General features: G+C 38.1%; 1 protein-coding gene across 1 annotated transcript; it reads right to left on the minus strand.

Annotated features, from left to right (window-relative positions):
- Window positions 1–1241: 1241 nt before the first annotated feature.
- Window positions 1242–2957, minus strand: LOC137626209 (uncharacterized). Its single transcript, XM_068357284.1, has one exon. It carries the CDS (start codon window positions 2955–2957, stop codon window positions 1242–1244), a length of 1716 nt encoding a protein of 571 aa, XP_068213385.1.
- Window positions 2958–21616: the final 18659 nt, after the last annotated feature.

The raw sequence follows: 21616 nt of genomic DNA on the forward strand, positions 1-21616 counted from the left end.
CTCTCTTTAACACGTCATCCCAACCCACGTTATTCTCCCATAGTTGTTGGAGGAAAAGTTTTCCTCTTACAAATAATGGGCTTATCAAGCCTAGAGGATCATAAATGGAGACCAACATGGAAAGTACCCTATGCTTCGTAGGTACCCATCCCTGCCGTAATTCACTGATTCTCTTACTTTCTTTCACACACAATCGGTCGACGTCTCGGGCCCATCGCAGCCCAAGCACGTTCACATTCACCGGCTCACTCCACTGCTTCTCGCTATCGAAGGCTAAGCTATTGGACGCCCACCCTTCTAAAGGCATGCCAGCCCCTTTTAAGATCTTATTGACAGATTCATGCTCCTGCCTCATGCTCTCTACATCCTCGAAAGTACCAAGATAATTATCTACGTAAAAGGACTTCGCCAAATCTGGCCTACCTTCCCTTTCGAAATGACAATTTAAAACTTGTTGCAATAAAAACGAACTCGCCGTAATGCCGAACACCACGACTCTAAAGGCGAAGGTGAGCACTCGACCTGCTACCTCGCGCCACAGAAATCGTGTGTATTTGGCATCACGAGGATCTAACAAGACGCGGTGGAAGGCCTTGCTGATGTCGGCTAGCATGGCATATTCGTTCAACCTGAACCTTATGAGCAAATTATATGCTAATTCTGCTAGATTGGGGCCAGGTAAGAGGCATTCATTCAACGATTTATGACCCTTAGATTTTGCCGAGGCATTAAACACGATTCTGAGGGGGGTCGTGCGGCTATCTTTCTTAATTCCAAAATGCGGCATATAATACCCTTCTACCTTGGGTCCCTTCACTTCTGATATAAAGCCTGCTTCAAGATATTTATTTATCACTCCTTGATATTGATCAAAATATTCCCTGTCCTTCCTGAACTTAGTTTGCAACGATTCTAACTGCGCTACAGCGTTTCGATAGTTCGTATCTGGCCTAGCATCCGATCCGAATGGTAGGCTAACCTGATATTCCTCAGGTTTCTTTACAACACTTTGCGACACCTTTCGCATGGCTTCCGCTTCGCGAACAGTATATTGCTCTGATGGGGCGATGCCAACACGGTTCAAACGCCACCACTCATCTACGTCAAACTGGCTTGGTTCACTCGCGATTCTACAGACTCTGAGCGTTTTCACATGCTCGATCTTTTTCCCTTCCAATAGTCACTGCGGCACTTTCCCATATGGCGACATACCATTATGGGTCAGGAAAAGATTTATCCCATCAACCTTCTCGATGCCTATGATAATCAGCCCCTACTAAAATGTGGACATTTTTCAACTCATCGGACTTGTTCTCTGGATCGGCCAATGTGACTCCCTTACTCAACAGATGCTGTCTGACTTGTTCATAGCCAGCGTTATGTATTGGGACGTCAACATTTTCGTGTGACACCAGCTTCATTCGTACTATTCTTTTTCCCATCTCTACCCTACAGCTTACGACATCATATTGTCCGCTTAATTCTGCCGAGCCAAACGGAGCTATGTTCAATGCTACCCTTCCTACCACCGGTAGGCCTAATTGTCTCGCGGTTTTCGCGGATATGAAGCTCTTTTGGCTTCCCGAATCGAGGAATAAGCCGACTTGCTTGCTACCTTCCTTATGATTGACTTCGGCCATAGCCGTTGGCAAGATGGTACATGGGAGGTCCACGTCAGACATCTGAGCGATCTTTGCCCTTTTGCACTGTTTGGATTCCACTTTATCTTTAGATGGACGGGGGGCAGTTTCGGGCTGTCGAGGCGTCGCATTTACTACGGGGCGGGACGTTGTAGACTGAATACTACTATTACTTGGAACTGATTGCGGTCGTCTTCCCGCATTATAATTATCACAAATGGCTGTGTGGTGGTTAGCATTACAATTCTTACAAGAGTTAGGGATGGGACACTTATCACTTCGATGGCCAGACTTGGTACAATTGAAACATAGGCCCTTTTTTAGCAAAATGCGACGTCTGGCAGCCACGTCAGTTACTTGGCGGCATCCGTGAGGCGGGTGCCGTTCGTTACAAAAGGGACAAGAATTATTCTGAACGGGTTTTGACTTCGCTCTTACACTGATGTCTACTCTCTTGTCAGGTTCAAGTTTATCTCCTCGTTGCAAGGCATCGTCCTCGAGCATTCTAATAATGAAATATATCGCGTCAAAGAACTCATCTAGCGTATAGTCACACTTTCTTAGATGCTCAACCACTTTCCTATAGAGCTTCCCTTCTGACAACTTTTGATTAATGAGGCTCATGACCATACCATGGCCTATATCATTACTACTTAGCCTCTTGATTTGCTCAATTATAATCGTTAATTCGAAACGGAACCTTTTCAGCTCTACAGGATCTAATGATGGTACAAAGATATTAGCCAACTTTCTGTGCAGAATTACGAGTGTCTGATGGACATTACCATACTGTTTATCTAAAAGATCCAACGCTATCCTATAGTTCGCGGTGGTTACACTTAGGGATTTTACGATCCTAAGCGGCTCCCTGCCTAAGGTCCCCAACAGATATGTGAATTTAGATACATCATCTAAATCTGCTCTTCGATCTACATGTATCGTAAAGAGCTCTCGATATGAAGCATATTCCTGCACTTCCCCTTCAAACGGGGGGAGAGGCAGCGGTTTCAATCTGGGGAGGGAAACATTCCCCGTTGGAGTGACTTTCACTCTGTCAATTCGATTATATAGAAGGGTAGAAGCTCGCGTAGCTTCTCCCAACGTGTGCCTGATTCGGGCTTCTAAACTGGGTTCTAGTTTAACATATTGATTTTTGTACAGCTCTCTTAGCTGTCTTACCTCCTCTTGCAATTCCGTGACCAGATTCTGGTACACGGATTCAGAGTAGGTCTCAACTAATGCACGTTGCGTTTCATTCAGTAAGTCTACTATGAGGCCCATCGACGCCTCGATGTGTACGATCGTGGCCACCGCCATTTTGATTGACTTTACTCTATTTCAGGGGGGTTTGGCAAACTAGGAAGGAAGAGAATTATGTTTACATTACGAAGATGGGGGCACAAAAAACTAGAGGCACACGCGGTCGATCGCACATCGGGACGCTGAGGACTTTAATTGTTACGTCTCTCCCTCTCTCTCCTATTAGGGTTACCCTAAAGGATCATACCTTACTGATTTCCTTTCAAGCTCTGGAAAGCACTTGTCATCCGGTTCGAAGGACCAAATGTCGCGAATTTTTCTCCGACTTATTAAATTGATGATTCTAGGCCCGATGGTATGGGCCGATGACAAGACCTTAAAGAGGTTAGCTTTCTAAAACCATTCAGGATTCAATAATATATGATTACAATTTTCAAATTTATTACAAAAATAACCATTTGTTAGAGAAATAACACACCATAACACTTAAACTAATTAATAAAAGAAACTGTCTCCCTTAGGGGTCTGTAACATGTGTCCATGAAGCACAAAGTCCACGTCGGACCAAAAAAAGACTAAATTCACACAATTTCAAGATAAATCTTTGGTAAAACACCTACCAAGGTTCACAGACGTCTTTTACTGAATAAATCCAATCCCCAATCACTGGTATCACAATGTTACAGAGCGATATAAATTAAATACTACACTCAGAAAAATTGGGGGAACCGACCTGGTTTCACGTGGCTTGGAGCGGAGACAGAGAGAGCAACAATTAGAACAACTTACTGTTTGGGGGTTTAGGCAGAGAGAGCGAGCGTAGCTCTGGACAACTCCGAAGAAAACTACGATCTCCTGCGCTAACTAAAGTGTCCTTGGGAGAGGGGAGGGAACTATTACGTTATTTATTCAATAAGGGGTTTGATAAAGCTTCTTTATCGACCACAAGACGGAGAAACTGTCCAAGCCTTATTTCAGATCAAAGGGTAAACTTAATACTTCGGCTGAAGGCCATAATTTGCCGTAATCCACCAAACTAGAGAGTCCTTGGCTCTAAACATATACATCGATATTTTTATCGTGGTGTGACTACAATATAATTTTTATGACTCATAAATAGTAAATACTTTGTTTCTCTGACACCCACTCCTTCCCCAACAGGTGGTTGAATTTTATGCCCCAATACCGTCACGTATTGGACCACAGTCATTCGCAGCAATGCCAGCGAGATCTTCCAATCTTACCTCAATTTAATGTAACGTTTGTGGAGTTAAATGGCGGGATTTTCGAGCGATCAGTTCGAAACTCCCGACAATAGCAATAATAATAATGATAATAATAATACTAATAATGATAATAATAATAGTAATGATAATAATAATAATATCAATAATAATAGTAATAAGGTCGCCATTTTTCGATATCCAGGGGAGGCTAATTTTTGGCGCCGTCGTGAATTACTCGTAGAATACTTAATACTGTCCATACCAGTTTCCAAGGTGAGATCTTTCATAGAAAAGCCACAGCAAACGTTTATTTCGGTATGGGTTTGATTGTTATTTTTTGCGGTGGTGTAAATTTTTCCTAGAAAAATTCACATGTCCAAATGAAAATTTCAGGGATTGATGTGAAACATAGTTCCTCTGTTCCTGACAAATTTCATGGTTATATTTATAATTTGAAGGACACAGCTATCCTATAGCCTTTTAAATATGCTGTTAAATGTAGAAACATTACAGTGAACGCGTGATAGTGAGATACATTAACGAGGACAATACCGATCTCATAAACAATATCCATCCTGAGTTACAGCTAGTAATGATGATAATAACAATAATGTTGATTAAAGTTCACACATTTTGTTATTTAGGCTTATATCCATCATTAGATAAAGATTTCGAGAAACTGGGTTGCTCTTATCATTGTAATGCACGTCCAACTAGTAATGAGTATACAAATAAAAAACTTGCTTTCTCTCTCCGTTTCATCCACGCATCGCTCATAGTAACCGTCATTGCATTTCGTCATTCATTTCATTGTATTCTTTATTCAAGTTAGTATATACAAATTTACGTTATATTCAAGAAATAACTTTTGTATTTCACGTAATTTTGTTACGAAGTCTTACGTAACCTGTTTGAGAGTGTTATGTGACTTTAAATGATAGGAAAAAGGGCTTATGTAGTATTCTTTTATATCTTTATGAGGTATTACAGCATGTTTGTGAGAAAATACGCAATATGCCACATGCTTTTGAAAATCGCGACAAACCTAGTGATAGGATGTTATCTTTTTATATTTCAGGGACAAAGGGTGGGCGGAGCTAGCTGACAGAGAGTCGCCTTGCTATGCATGATTGTTGCCCAGTAAACCCAGGATTCATCTCCCTGTTGCGTATGTAAGCGTTCGAGAGAGCAATACTTGGTAACTTTGACGCCTTGGCCCAGCCCCACACTTCCAGAACTCGCTCTCCTGGAACATTCTGGAAGTAGATAAGTCTCTTATAAAGGTGACCCCAGGGTTGCATAGATAGACAGATAGAGAATTCCAGCCTTAAGACAGCTGTCTCCCCCATTCTCCCACTCTCGCACACAGCTCAGTGTATTGTTTTAAAAGTGTTCAATGATATAACGAAGTTTTGGTGTGATGAGGTTTGTAATCATAGTGAGTACTTATAAAAATTCTCTTACAGTTTTTGGTAAACGGCCCTGCAGGAAGATAATACTTTCTGGTATTGTGATCTGGTCATCTATTTTCATTAAGTGTCAAACTTAGATATTGTATTCAGATCTAATTTCAAGTGAAATAAGTGATTGTATAGTTTTCATAAATATTTCTTTTGTCTTAGTCTAAGGTTTATTCAGATTTAACGTTTTCAAGTCTTAATCTAAGTTTTATTCAGACTTAATATTTTGAGTGATTTATTTTGTTTTTATGTAAATTCTTTTCAAATTGTTGTAATCTATATAAAATAAATTTGTTTTTGTAAAGAGTGTATTATTCCAATCACCAGTGTTTAAAGTGGTATTCGCTTGTGTACTGTTAAAGAATCCTAGTAAGTATTAGTTTAAATAATTCTTAGAACAATTACCCAGCTTTGTTTTGAGTGTACTTAAAAGACCTTTGGATATTCATTGTTTTACATATTGCGGTCTAGGAGTTATTTAACTGTCTCAGAGTTCGGTAATTAATATTCTTTCAAGTGTAACAGATTTAATGTAAAAACAAATGGGTGTGGTTGGAATTCGAGAGGTTGTATAGCTTGCCAGTTGTAATATATATATGTTTTACTATATGTTTGGTTCCCACACACGAGCTATAGTATATTATATTTTTTGGTGCCCAGACCTGGGTGCCATTATCATATAATAATAATAATATATATATAGATACATAGGGGTATATACAGTATATGAATATATAGGTATATTTACTGTATACCTAGGCGGTGTATCTTAGCAAACCGTGCTAGGTGGTGCATTTTAGCAAAACTGTGCAAGGTGGTATATCTTAGCAAAACTGTGCTAGGTGGTATATCTTTAAACTGTGCTAGGCGGCATACCTTAGCATAAACCGTGCTAGGCGGTATATCTTAGCAATCCATGTTTGCCAACGGTTATACTTGTATAAGTGGATGAGCAACTTGGTGGAGTAATGAGAGCTTTGGTGTGGAGGAAATGCCCCCCTAAATCTCGATGAAGTCACTAGCAGCAGGGTGACGGATATGTTCAAGGCGATGGACAAACGGTTTCTTTGGCTTCTACTCTTGATGCCTGGTGGTTGATCTTACTAGTATTAGTATGGACTGGCAGAGGTCACATCACAAGGAACTGGCTATCCTTTGATGTATCTAGCCAATGAATCCTCTATGGATTTAGTCAGTCATTGATAGGAAGGATGAAAGAATTGCCCCCAGTCCCAGGCGTAGTGGGGTGCTAAGAATCTCCCGGTTTATAAATACTAAAGAAAAACTGAAAATGGGTGATTGGAATGTTAGAACCATGAATCAGATTGGGAAGTTACAGCAAGTGGAGAGCGAATTTATGAAATATAGTTTAGATATCTTGGCCCTAAGTGAAACACGTTGTAAGGGGATTGGTAAGGAAACTTTAGACCAAGGGAATATATATATTTACTCAGGAAGATCAGATGGAGGTGGAAGGGAAGGGGTACGAATGATGATGACACCAAGAGCAGAAAAGGCATTAACCGAGTGGAGAGCTGTAAACAGTAGATTGTTACTAGCAAAGTTCAAATCAAAGCAATGTAATATGAGTATTATAGTTTGTTATGCCCCAACAAATTATTCCCCTGAAGAAAGGAAAAATGAATACTATGAAGAACTGCAAAGGATAATAGATGAGATCCCTGTAAGAGATAAGAAAATTGTGATTGGCGACTTCAATGCTAAAGTTGGAAGAAATAATCAAGGGATAGAGAATTTGATGGGTGTCGAGGGTCTTGGCGAAGTTGCAAATGAAAATGGAGCACATTTCATAAGTTTCTGTTCAGCAAACAATCTTCTCATTAGAGGTACTCTGTTCCAACATAAAAACATCCACAAGTATACATGGACTTCACCATGTGGCAATTACAAAAATCAGATAGATCACATTACCATTAATAAAGAGTGAAGGAGGACTCTGAGAAATGTAAGAAGCTATAGAGGTGCAAATATTGGTAGTGATCACCAGCTCCTCATTACCACACTGAAATTAAAACCAAAAGCACCCAACAGAAAGATAGATAGAATACCTAGGTTTGATACAACTAAGCTTCTAGAGGAAGAGCACAGAGAAACATTTGCAATTGAATGTAGGAATCGATTTGCAGTCTTAGAGACTATAAGAGACGGAGAACAGACAATTAATGAAGAATGGTGTGATATTAAGAACATATATCAGTCAATTGGTACTGAAGTCTTGGGACAAACAGTTACAAGAAGAAAGCCATGGATATCGAATGATACTTGGGATATTATGAAAAGGAGACAAAGACAGAAATTGGTTGTTGAAAGTTTTCGAGGAAATAATAAAAATTACAGGATAGAGCATGCTAAGTATTCCAGTATTGACAGCGAGGTCAAAAGAAAAGCCAGAAATGGCTGGAGAGAGTATTTAGAGAGTAAAGCAGATGAGGCCGACAAAGCTATGAATTCAGGAAGTGGCTATGGTGTGAGTATTGCTCATAGAATTATTATTGAAATCTCGACTGGGGCAAAGAAGAAGCATATACCCATCAAAAGGAGAGATGGCTCTGTTATAGCAACAGAAGATGAAGAAAGACAACGTTGGATGGAACACTTTAGTGAGGTTATGAATAAGACATATGAAGGGAATAATTTGATTGATTTACCTAAAGCTGTTGAAAACCCTGATGTGCCCATGATTGAATTCAGTGTATTTGAAGTCGAAACTATCCTAAAAAAACTAGAGATGGAAAGCCCCTGGATACGATGGAATAACTGCCGAGATGATACTGGCCGAAAATGAAGCGACTCCCAGATTACTTACAAGATTATTTTGTAGAATGTGGCATGGAGAGGCAAAACCTGATGAATGGGAGTTAGGAGTGTTGGTGAAAATAGCTAAAAAGGGAGACCGGACTGATTGCAATAATTACAGAGGCATAACACTTACGTCAGTCGTTATGAAAATATATAGTGTGCTTATTCTTAAGAGACTGGAGAGAAAGATTGATGAAAAACTGAGAGACGAACAAGGAGGACTGAAAAAATTTTCATTTTGAGACATGTTGTCCACCTATGTGTTTAATATAGAAATCCCTTTTGATGGTATTTGTGGACTATGAAAAAGCCTTTGATAGTGTACACCGGCCAATTTTGTGGAGAATCCTATCTTAATATGATTAAGTCTGTTCATAAGCATAGCAAGTTCAAAATTAATGTTAATGGAGTCTTATCAAGTGAGTTTCCAGTGAACAGCGGAGTACTCCAAAGGAATGTGTTGTCCCCTATGTTGTTTATCCTCCTCATGGATTTTGTAATGTGTAGAACAGTCAGTCTGAAATGGTGGAGAAGTATTGGACTGAATTGGTGATTGGGAATTTAGTAGACCTAGAGTATGCTGATGATGCTGTCCTTCTTAGCAGAACACCACAGGATTTGCAATGCTTGCTTACCAGAATGCATGAAATATCACACGAAGTGGGACTGAAGATAAATAGAAGAAAGACAGAGCTGATGAGAGCGGAGTATGCAATGGAAGATGAAATATCATTGGAAGGAGAAAGGATTAATGAGGTAGAATCATTTAAGTATATAGGAAAAATGATCTCCAATACAGGGTCTTTAGAATTAGAGTTTAGTGAAAGATTGAAAAAAGCAAATCAGACAATGGCTAGCTTAAGTAAAATTTGGGAATAAAATCGCCTAAAATTGCATATGAAAATCAGACTATATATCAGTTTAGTGAGATTGGTGTTCTATGGACATGAGTCATGGTATGACAATGAAACAATCTCCAATAGATTTAGTAGATTTGAGAATAATGCTCTCAGAAGGATATTGGGAATTAAATGGCAGGACAGGATTAGAAATGAAACTATAAGAGAGATTACTCAGGTACCATATGTGGATGATATCATGATGAGGGGTAGATGGAGATGGTTTGGGCATGCTCTTCGCACTCCCCAAGAGAGATTAGTTCACAATACGTTTAACTGGGCTTCAGGAGGCACTAGAAAACTTGGAAGACTAAGGCCTACATGGCTTAAGACTATAAAGCGTGAAGTAGATGATGATTGGAGAAGTATTGAATTAAAAGCTCCAAACAGAGACGACTGGCGAAATCTAACCGAGGCCCTTTGTGTAAATAGGCGTAGGAGGAGATGATGATGATGATTTAAAAGAACAGAATCTATGTTATTCTCCTCTCTTTTAGAGAGAGAGAGAGAGAGAGAGAGAGAGAGAGAGAGAGAGAGAGAGAGAGAGAGAAAGAGAGAGAGAGAGAGAGAGATGGTATCGCCTTTTCCTCAATTGTAGGAGCAAAGGAGAAGAGGCATATAACTATCAAAAAGAGTGGTGGATCTGTTATAACAACAGAAGATGAAGATAGACAACGTTGGATGGAACACTGTATTGAGGTCATGAATAGGAGATGTGAAGGGAATAAATTAATTGATATACCTGAAGCTACGGAAGACCTTGATGAACCCATGAATGAATTCAGGAGGTTTGAAGTCAAAGCTATCATTAAAAAAACATAGGAGATGAAGTCCCTAGTTATGATGGAATAACTGCTGAGATGAAACTGGTCGAAAACTGTAATACTTACAAGATTATTTTGTAGAATGTGACGTGAAAAGGCAAAACCTGATGGATGGGAGCTAGGAGTGTTGGTGAAAATGTCAAAAAAGGTAGATTTGAGTGATTGCAATAATTACAGATGCATCAAATTTACTTCAGTTGTCATGAAAATTTATTGTATGCTTATTCTAAAGAGAAGAAAGAGAACGATTGATGAAAAGCTCAGAGATGAAAAAGCAGGAAGTATGAAAAGGTAGTAGTTTTACAGTACAAATTTTCATTTTAAGACATGTTGTACAACAATGTTTAGAATGCAGAAATCCATTTTTGATGCCATTTGTGGACTATGATAAACCTTTGAAAGTGTATACCAACCAATTTTTGTAGAGTCCTCCGTTATTATATCTTTTCTCTTGAATATTCAATCTTATTAAGTCTATTCATGATCGTAGCAAGTGCAATGTAAATGTTAGTGGAGTCCTATCAAATGAATTTCCGGTGAACAGTAGAGTAATCCAAGGGAGTGTGTTATCACCTATATTGTTTATCATCCTCATAGTTGGGGATGGTGGAGAAGGATTGGAGTGGATTGGTAATAGAGTATACTGATGGCGCTATCCTTATTAGCAGAATACCATAGAATATGCAATGCTTGCTTACCAGAATGCATGAAATATTACATGAGGTTGGGCTAGAAATAAATAGAAGAAAGACATATGTGATGATAACAGAATATGCAATGTAAGATCAAATATCATTGAAATGAGAAATTAATAATGAGGTACGATCATTTACAGGGTCTTTAGAAATGAAGTTTAATGAAAGATTGAAAAGATGAAATCAGACAATGGCTAGGTTAAGTAAAATTTGTAAATCAAATCGCCTGAAATTACATATAAAAATCAGGCAATATAGCAGTTTAGTGAGATTGGTGTTAATGTATGAACATAAGTCCTGGTATGCCGATGAAACAATATTCAACAGATTTTGTAGATTTGAGAACAAAGTCCTCGGAAGAATATTTGGAGTTAAAGGGCAGGAAAGGATTAGAAATAACACTATAAAAGACATTACTCGAGAGCAAAGTATGCTCTTCGTACTCCCTAAGAGATATTAGTTTGCCTAACTTTTAACTGGGCTGCGTAAGGCATTAGAAGAGTTTGAAGACCCAGCCCCACTTTGCTAAGGACTATGAAGCGTGAAGTTTGAGATAATGGATGGAGAAGTATTGATTTAAAAGCTCAAGATAGAGACTAATGGCAAAATCTAACGAGGTCCTTTGCCTCAAAAGGCGTAGGCGGAGGTGATGGCGATGATAATTGCTTATATCAGGATCAAGTGAAACTTCAGGTGTTTTTTGCATACAGACACACAAGTATACATGTGTATTCGTGCATCTGCGTGAGCAAGTGTAAATGCATTAACACTTATATATTTGTATATATATATATATATATATATATATATATATATATATATATATATAAATATATATATATATATATATATATATATATATATATATATATATATATATATATATTAGGTTAACGTAAAATTATTTCTGTGGTTTATTTAAATCAGCCTTGTTTTCTTTTAAGTTAAAGTATTTTCATTGTTTGTTTACTATGGTGTTAATGTAAGTTAAGTGGCTCTCCGATTGTTGGATAGTGTGTTTGCGCCTCCTCCTCACCCTCTGTGTATTAGTGAACTATCGTTTTAACAATTGTTATTCTTTTTGCTGTGAGTGTTGATGAACGCTGGGAAGGTGATAAGTGGACATGGTCGACCGGTGAATGCAGTTCGGGTCTTGACAAGCTCTCACCGACACTATTTTCCCGTCTCGGCATTCATTGTGACTTGGAGGACGAATTTGGCTATTACCTTCGCACTTCCGTTGAAGTGTTTAGCGGATGCTCTGTCATCTGCGACGGTATTTTCCTGTTACTTGTTCCCGTCGGAGGATTTGCACGGGATTTGTGTCTACGCTGTCTCCCGACACGGAATTTTGATTTTACTGGCCGTATTCATCCAGTCCTGCTGTCTACGGGTGTGAGAGCAAACTGGCTCGTGAGGTGTTACGTAGGGAGGCTGACGCCAGGTAAGACAAATTATCGTTCCTCTTGTATAGGGAAGTGGATTGCCCTTCAATGCCTGGCGTACAGTTTTACCCTTCCGTTTAGCGGCTTGATGGATTAAGTACGGCCCTGTATTCAACTCCCCTTCTCTACTTCACTTGAGGTGAAGTTGTGTATTATTAATTTTGTCTTTTTATATGTACGAGTTTTATTGTTATATGTTGTGCATCTATGTTTAATTCTGTATTGTTTAGTTTTGTAAGGTAGGCTAGGAAGGAATATTAAGGTTTTCATTATTTTCATCTCCTACTTCCTTCTACCTTTTTATTATTAGGTTATTGATTATTTTGGCTAGCCGTATTTGGATCCACTTGGTTATTATTAAATGTTTTCTCTCTTAGAATTTTCTCATGTTTAGGGTTTAGTGTAGTAGCTTTAGGATTTTCTTGTGAGTTCCCGAGAACCAGCTATTTGTTCTCTTGAATATTCTGTACAATTAAGTGTATTTTATCTCACAAGGTTGATTTAAGTCATTGTTCTAGTTTATAATAAATATTAAGTTTTCTTGAGTTTTTTGTTTCCGTCCTTCCTTGTCACTGACGTGCATGTACTGACTGCAATCCTTGAAAATATGAAGGCCTAAAAGAACCTGTACTGCAACCAGGGAGGTTGTAACAGTTGGCGACCGTGACAGGATTGCACTCGGTGTACTCGGTGGTTTGGCTGGCGGATCGGTGCTCAGTGGATTTACCAATATTTGTTATTGTTTAGTGTGTTGCCTTACTCCCCCTTTAATTTTGAAATCATGGATGAATATGTTTTTGATCCCGCAGAATTTTTAGGATCAGCAGATTGTCTTAGGCATCTTCCTGTGTTGAGTAAAGAATATTTGATGAGTTGTGCTCGTTGGTTAGGGATCCCATTTAGGGCTACGAACACTAGGGCCCAGTTATTGTTAGCTGTAGAGAGTAAGGTAGCTCAGGGTATGGCTGAAGGAGAGAATATAGGTAGGGATTTCGACAGTGTCGATGATAGTGGTTCAGAGCGCGAGAATAGTATGATTGATGATGTGAGTGTGAATCCAGGCCTTTCTTTGTTTGAGGACCCCCCTCATACTGGAACTATTTTTGAAGGAAATGCTAAATTGCAATTTAAAACTAACTTGTCTACTAACCCATTTGTGGTAGAAAAATCTGTCCCGGAGAATGTAGTCCCAGTGCAGCCTGTGTTGTCCCAAGAGGACAATGAATATAGACTAATTTGTAAGAGGATAGAGTTAATGAAGCTTGAGTTTGAGGAGAACGAGAAGGTGCGGCGACATGAACTAGAGATGGCTAATGTAAATTTGGAGTTGGCTAAATTGCAAAGTGTTCCTATTAGATTAAGTACTCCTTGTGGTCCATATGTTGATAAATTTAATATAGGGGCAGCTTTGAAGTTAGTCCCTGTATTTGACGAAAAAAATGTGCCGGAATTTTTAAAGCATTTGAACGGGTAGCTACCAGGTTGTCTTGGCCCGCCGAGATGTGGACAGTCTTAATTCAGTGTAGGCTGGTGGGCAAGGCAATCAGGGTTTATAATTCTTTGGAGGAGGGCGTAGCCCGTGATTATGGTAAAGTAAAGGCGTTAGTCCTCAGGGCTTATGATCTTGTCCCTGAGGCCTATCGTCTAAAATTTAGAAATTTTAGTAAGCATGCTTCCATTTCATACGTTGAGTTTGCTAGGCTTAAGGAGGAGCAATTTGAAAATTGGCTGAAGAGTCGTCAGGTAGTCTCTTTCTCCTCCTTGAGGGAATTAATGTTGTTGGAAGAATTTAAGAAATATTGTAGCAAAGAACTGAGGATATATTTGGAAGAGGTGAAAGCAGTCAGTCTAAGTAAAGTGGCTCAGATTGCCGATGAATTTATTTTAACCCATCGAGCAGGGTCCGGCAATTTTGGGTCTCAGGGTATAGATTTCCAGTCTGCCAAGCCAAATGATTGTAATAATAAATCTAATAATGTAGCTAACAACAGGGTAAAGCATTCAGGTGTTCCAATCTATTATAAGAATGAGAAGACTCAGGGAAAAATTTCAAATGGAGGGCCCTCTAGATTCTTCTCCAAAAACAGGGTAGTGTCTGGTAATGTGAGCAAAGGTAATGGGACCTGTTTTTGGTGCAATAAGCCTGGACATTATCAAGCTCAGTGTAATGCCAGGAGGAGGTATCTGGAGAGAAATAATAACAATATTGACAACCCTATATCTGTAATTACCAATAAGACTGTTCCTATTACTCCCAAGGTTGATAATCCACTGGTAACGGAAGGTAGCAATGTAAATAGTAGTGATTACAGTAATGTAAACCCAACTGGTAATAGACCCTCATGACTTTATGATAAATATATATGGCCTGGTAGACTGGTTACGAATTCAGGAGCTCTAAAGGTAAAATTTTTGCGAGACACAGGATCAGCTCGGTCTTTAGTGTTAAGGGAATCTTTAAATGGTTTAGTTGAATATTCAGGGAATTATGTGATTCTGGGAGGTTTCCCGAATACAGTGGTTTCAGCTCCATTGGTGGAAGTTGAATTATCCTTCCCTGGGTATAATGAGGTAACCGAGTTGGCTGTGGTGGAGAAACTCCCTATTCCAAATATAGATGGTATTTTAGGAAATGACATGGTAGACCATAAGGGTTTGGAATTATTCCCTATTTTGACTGTGAATGCTTGTCCTGTGGCGGTGGTGACTCGGGCATCCGCTAAGGCAGCTAATTTGTTAAATGAGGATGACTTAGATTTAAGTAGTTTAGAAGTAGAGTTAGAAAGGCCCGGGCCAGTAGATAGTCCTAGTAGTATAAGTAATATCTTGCAACCTGATTGGGACCGTTTAACGTTTATTGAGGCTCAGAAACAAGAGTTTGATTTCGAGTTGGGTGACACAGCCGATTTAACTAAACCGAGGTTTTGTGTAATGAAAGGTTTGTTATATCGAATTAGTCGCCCATCTACACATGATCTGAACAAAACCTCTCGAGTGGAACAAATTGTGGTTCCCTCACAATTTAGGGAGTCTGTTTTGAAGTTGTCATATGATGATTCTTTTTCTGGTCACTTTGGAGTATTTAAGACATTCAAAAGATTAGCGAAATGTTTTTGGTGGCCAGGATTGAAATCATCAGTGAAACGATTTGTTAGTAATTGCGAGGTTTGTCAGGTGATGGGAAAGCCCAATCAAGTGATCCCTAAAGCACCTCTAAATCCCATTCCTGCAATTGGAGAACCTTTTGTGGAATTGGTTATAGATGTGGTGGGGCCTTTGCCTAGAACAAAGACTGGGTTTACTCATCTCCTGACCATCATGGACCGAGCTTCTAGATTTCCTGAAGCATTCCCAATGAAAAAGATAACTTCCAATGCAGTATTTGAGAAGCTCGTTGAATTTTTCTCCCGATACGGACTTCCTCGTAAAATTCAGACCGACTGTGGGACGAATTTTACGAGTAAGGTATTTAGGGGTAAGTGTGCTGAACTGGCCATTCAGTGCACTACCAGCGTACCTTACCATCGCGAGAGTCAGGGTGTGGTGGAAAGATTCCACCAGACACTTAAATCAGTTTTAAAAAAATACTGCTATGAACAAAGAGAGGATTGGGAAAAAGGACTTCCCTTTGCTCTCTCTGCCATAAGGAACCATCCAAATGCATCTACAGGTGTAGCTCCCTTTGAGCTGATCTATGGACACAAAGTACGTGGTCCGTTGGAAATTTTCCATGAATTGTTATCATCTCGTCAGAAAGAGGAAATTAATGTGATGAAGGTTGTAGAGGATTTACGAAAAAAGTTAGCCATTGCGTGGAAATTTGCAAGAGAAAATTTGGCTTCCTCCCAATTAATCATGAAATCAAATTTTGATGGGAAAACCAAGGTGCGATCGTTTGAGCCTGGGGAATTGGTATTGGTGTTGAGTACAGACTCAGACAATTTCCTCGAACCCAGGTATAAGGGGCCCTGGAAGGTTTTGAGAAAATTGTCTGAGGTGAATTATGAAATTTAAGCCCTTGGGACCAAACGAAAGTGCCGGGTCTTTCATATTAATAGATTAAAATCTTATATTTCATGTGGTAGAGATCCTTTAGCTATAGTGTATGAACCTGTGTCTGTAGAAGTAGAGTCTCCAGAGGATAACTTTGAGGACTTAGTTGGTCAGGTATCTTCTGATGCTCTCTTTAATAACATTCAAAATCTAGAGGTTTTAAAAAGAGAGCTGGACCATCTGGAAGTTACCCAGAAAAGGGACATTATTAATTTAATCTGTTCTTTTTCAGAAGTATTTCGTAGTTCGCCAGGTAGGACGAGGTTGCTTCAGCATGATGTGGATGTGGGCAGTGCTTCCCCCGTAAAGCAGAGTCCTTATCGACTAAATCCAGTGAAAAGGGACATAGTCGAGGAGGAAATAAAGTGTATGCTGAAACACGACCTCATCCAACCTTCGATAAGTCCTTGGAGCTCTCCGATAGTTTTAGTTAAAAAGTCTGATGGAAAGTACAGAATGTGTGTGGATTACCGTAAAGTTAATGCCAGTACCAAAAATGACTTCTTTTTTTTTCCTTTGCCTCGCATTGACGACTGTCTCGATCAGATAGGGTCTGCAAAATTCATAACCAAGTTGGATTTGCTGAAAGGATATTGGCAAGTGCCCCTGTCTGATCGAGCCCAGGAAGTTTCCGCATTTGTAACTCCCTTTGGGCTTTATGAATGTAAAGTGATGCCCTTTGGGATGAAAAATGCTGCATGCACCTTTCAGAGGCTTATGAACAGAGTCATTTGTGGGTTGAAAGGCACTGAGATTTATATTGATGATTTAGTTGTTCACAGCAATAATTGGCAAACTCATATAGTAAGATTGAGAAAAGTGTTTGAAGCTTTGAGGGATGCCGGTCTTGTTGTGAACTTGGGTAAGTGTGAATTTGGTAAAGCCAAAGTGTGCTATTTGGGTCATGAGGTTGGTTTGGGTCAGGTAGCCCCTAAACAAGCCAATATCGAGGCCATTTTAAATTTAAAGAGGCCGAGTAATGGCAGGGAAGTTCGGAGAGTCCTTGGAATGACGGGTTATTATAGAAGGTTTTTGCGAAACTTCTCGGACATTGCTCAGCCGCTTACTAAATTATTAGAGAAGGGACAGAAATTTGAGTGGTCTCCTCAATGTGAGGATTCTTTTATTAAACTTAAACTGGTGTTGATGGCAAACCCAATATTAATGTCCCCTGATTTTCAGAAACCTTTCATTATCGCGGTGGATGCTAGTGATGTGGGCATTGGAGGTGTCCTCTTTCAGAGAAATGGGGCTGGAGAGGTTCTTCCCGTGTCTTACTTTAGCCGTAAACTATTGGCAGCAGAGAAACGGTATTCAACTATCGAGAAGGAGGCCTTGGCCTTGGTTCGTACTTTGTTACATTTTAAACCCTATGTGACCAATTTCTCCTTCCCGATAGAGATTTGGACTGATCACAATCCTTTAGTGTTCATAGAAAGGATGAAAGGGTCCAATCAGAGAATTTTGAGATGGGCTTTGCAGTTGCAGGAATTCACTCTGGTTATAAAACATATTAAGGGATCGGAGAACCGTATTCCTGATGCCCTTTCTCGTATGTAATCTTGTCTTTTGTCCCCCCTCGCCCTTCTCGTGTCTTCATTAGGTTTGTATAAAACTATTTTTCCATAGTAAAATCTAATGGCCAGTATGTGTGTGAGTATGAGTGAGTCCTTATCTTAGAGTTTAGTTTAGATGTAGGTTTGGTTAAGTGTGTTGTTTTTGTATGTTCAACCTTAGTAAGGTCTATCAATTTTTTTCTATTATTTTGTACTCGTTGGAGTTATAGTTTAGCCTTTAATTTTAGATTCCCATTTTCTGATTTGGTAAGTCTTCTTTGTGAAGCTATGTGTTTTTTTTTTCCTTTTTGGCATGTGTATTGTTATAATATTTATAACTTTTTTTCAGGTTTTGTATTTCTATAACATTATGCTAATTCCTTTTCATTTCAGCATTTTTACAGTATTTAATTTTGGAGAAAAAAAAATGTATTCTATGTGAATAATTTTTTTTGTTTTGGGGGAGGAAGGTATTAGGTTAACGTAAAATTATTTCTTTGGTTTATTTAAATCAGCCTTGTTTTCTTTTAAGTTAAAGTATTTTTGTTGTTTGTTTACTATGGTGTTAATGTAAGTTAAGTGGCTCTCCGATTGTTGGATAGTGTGTTTGCGCCTCCTCCTCATCCTTTGTGTATTAGTGAACTATCGTTTTAACGATTGTTATTCTTTTTGCTGTGAGTGTTGATGAACGCTGGGAAGGTGATAAGTGGACATGGTCGACCGGTGAATGCAGTTCGGGTCTTGACAAGCTCTCACCGACACTAATTACCCGTCTCGGCATTCATTGTGACTTGGAGGACGAATTTGGCTTTTACCTTCGCACTTCCGTTGAAGTGTTTAGCGGATGCTCTGTCATCTGCGACGGTATTTTTCTGTTACTTGTTCCCGTCGGAGGATTTGCACGGGATTTGTGTCTACGCTGTCTCCCGACACGGAATTTTGATTTTACTGGCCGTATTCATCCAGTCCTGCTGTCTACGGGTGTGAGAGCAAACTGGCTCGTGAGGTGTTACGTAGGGAGGCTGACGCCAGGTAAGACAAATTATCGTTCCTCTTGTATAGGGAAGTGGATTGCCCTTCAATGCCTGGCGTACAGTTTTACCCTTCCGTTTAGCGGCTTGATGGATTAAGTACGGCCCTGTATTCAACTCCCCTTCTCTACTTCACTTGAGGTGAAGTTGTGTATTATTAATTTTGTCTTTCTATATGTACGAGTTTTATTGTTATATGTTGTGCATCTATGTTTAATTCAGCATTGTTTAGTTCTGTAAGGTAGGTAGGAATATTAAGGTTTTCATTGTTTTCATCTACTTCCTTCTACCTTTTTATTATTAGGTTATTGATTATTTTGGCTAGCCGTATTTGGATCCACTTGGTTATTATTAAATGTTTTCTCTTAGAATTTTCTCATGTTTAGGGTTTAGTGTAGTAGCTTTAGGATTTTCTTGTGAGTTCCCGAGAACCAGCTATTTGTTCTCTTGAATATTCTGTACAATTAAGTGTATTTTATCTCACAAGGTTGATTTAAGTCATTGTTCTAGTTTATAATAAATATTGTTAAGTTTTCTTGAGTTTTTTGTTTCCGTCCTTCCTTGTCACTGACGTGCATGTACTGACTGCAATCCTTGAAAATATGAAGGCCTAAAAGAACCTGTACTGCAACCAGGGAGGTTGTAACATATATATATATATATATATATATATATATATATATATATATATATATATATATATATATTGTATATAAATATGTTTATCTATATACAGTATATATATTGTATCCATTTATATATATAATATATATATGTATATTTATTATTATGACTAGCGAATTACATAAATTCTCGAGTTCCAAAACTCACCTGCTTTATATTATATAATTTGATATACAATCTCCGAGCTCTGAGAATAATATGCAGCTCCCAGATGAGCACTGAATATCCAAAGGTCTCCTTAATTTACGCTCAAAACAAAACTGGGTGATTACTCTACATTTAACGAGAACTAACCTTAAGTCAGCCTCTTACTTTGGTTCTTAGTCATGGGATACGAGCAAAGCACTGAGAAAAGTATTGGTGATCGAAATAATACAAACTTTAAAAATATAAATATTCAAACAAATCAACACCATAAATAAATCACTCGAAATATTAAATCTGAACTAAACTTTAGACTGAGACAAAAAATTATACTCTATAAAATTTTTTTTTTTACAATCACTTGTTTCACTAGAAATTAATTTGTGAAAATATTTAATTTTGACAATTAATGAATGAATAACACTTTAACACATAGAAAATAAATCAGAATTACACTAACATATACTACTTAGCAGATACTCTTATGTCCTAACGCTCCCACAAGGTAACCGGACGGTTAAGCAAAATAAATACACTTCATTGTTTAACCTAATCTCATAGGGCCAGTTACAAAAATTTTTACTATGAAATGTACTTACATTAACACACTACACTTTTAACTTAATTGCGCAATAGTATCACCAATGTTTGATTCAACGGTATACACGGTATATTTTGGAAAGAAATCACTATTAAAATTTGAGAGGATAACACTATTTACGTTTGAGAGGAATTATGTAGTGGCTGGAGAGAGGGCTGTCATACGTTGGGTCTTTCAAAGGGATAGGCTAGATCTCTGCGCTCCCATGCATTGCTAGGTCTTATGAATATTAATTTAATTCACTCTAGTCAATCATTCTCGTAGCGTGGGGGTATGGCTCTAGGGGCGTATGGTTGCCAACATAGTAATTTGGAGAAGGGGTACTCATGTTGCTGGCGAGGCAACTCTCTCTCAGCTAACTCTGCCCACCTCCTCTCATAACATTAAAAAAAGATTACTTTTTAGTCTAGAATTTTCATGTTGCTTCCAGCCACTTGAAAACATGATTCAATCCCTAGCGTGTGTGTCATACCGCGTACCTTTCGACAAGATTACATGACTTCGTAACAAAACTACGTAAAATGAAAATTTAATTCTTTGAAATAACGTAAATTGACATATACGAAACCGAATGAAAATACAATTAAAGGAATAATGAATGTCCTATTTATTTAACATACATTACTTAATCCTACCTGAGTGGAATACACCTTATGAGCTGGCTATACATCTTTTAGATACAAAAATAAAATACGTGAATAAAATAATAAAATATTCTACTCTCATGCACACCAGCTTTATAAGAATATCTATCTATCTATCTATCTATATATATATATATATATATATATATATATATATATATATATATATATATATATATATATATATATATATATATATATATATATATATATATATACTATATATATATATATATATATATATATATATATATATATATATATATATATATATTGGTGTGTGAATGTATATATTGAGTGTATGAAAATTAATATCAGCTAAATATTTCAGATACTTACCAAAACTAGGCCGAGGTAACTAACTAAAAGACATTTTGGCTAAATCTTTTTAGTCTATATAGGTTTTTTTTTATTAGATACAATATTTTCAAAACTTTTCCAAATGATAAAACTCTGAAGATGTTTATTCATAGAATAAATGTATTCCATGCTTATATTATAATTATTTCTATATAAGACATGTGTATAAAAAGCTGTTGAAAGGAAGCCATGTATATATATGTACCAAGTCTTAAATACGATGAATACTCTGAACGAATAAGGTAAAACGACAGTGGAGATCCTGTAGAGAGTG

This window comes from Palaemon carinicauda, chromosome 33 (genome assembly GCF_036898095.1).
Source record: "Palaemon carinicauda isolate YSFRI2023 chromosome 33, ASM3689809v2, whole genome shotgun sequence".
In the NCBI taxonomy this organism is placed as follows: Eukaryota; Metazoa; Arthropoda; class Malacostraca; order Decapoda; family Palaemonidae; genus Palaemon; species Palaemon carinicauda.

What these genes read in the sequence shown, in the direction of transcription:
- LOC137626209 (XM_068357284.1), bottom strand. Translation starts at nt 2,957, where the DNA reads ATGGCGGTGGCCACGATCGTACACATCGAGGCGTCGATGGGCCTCATA.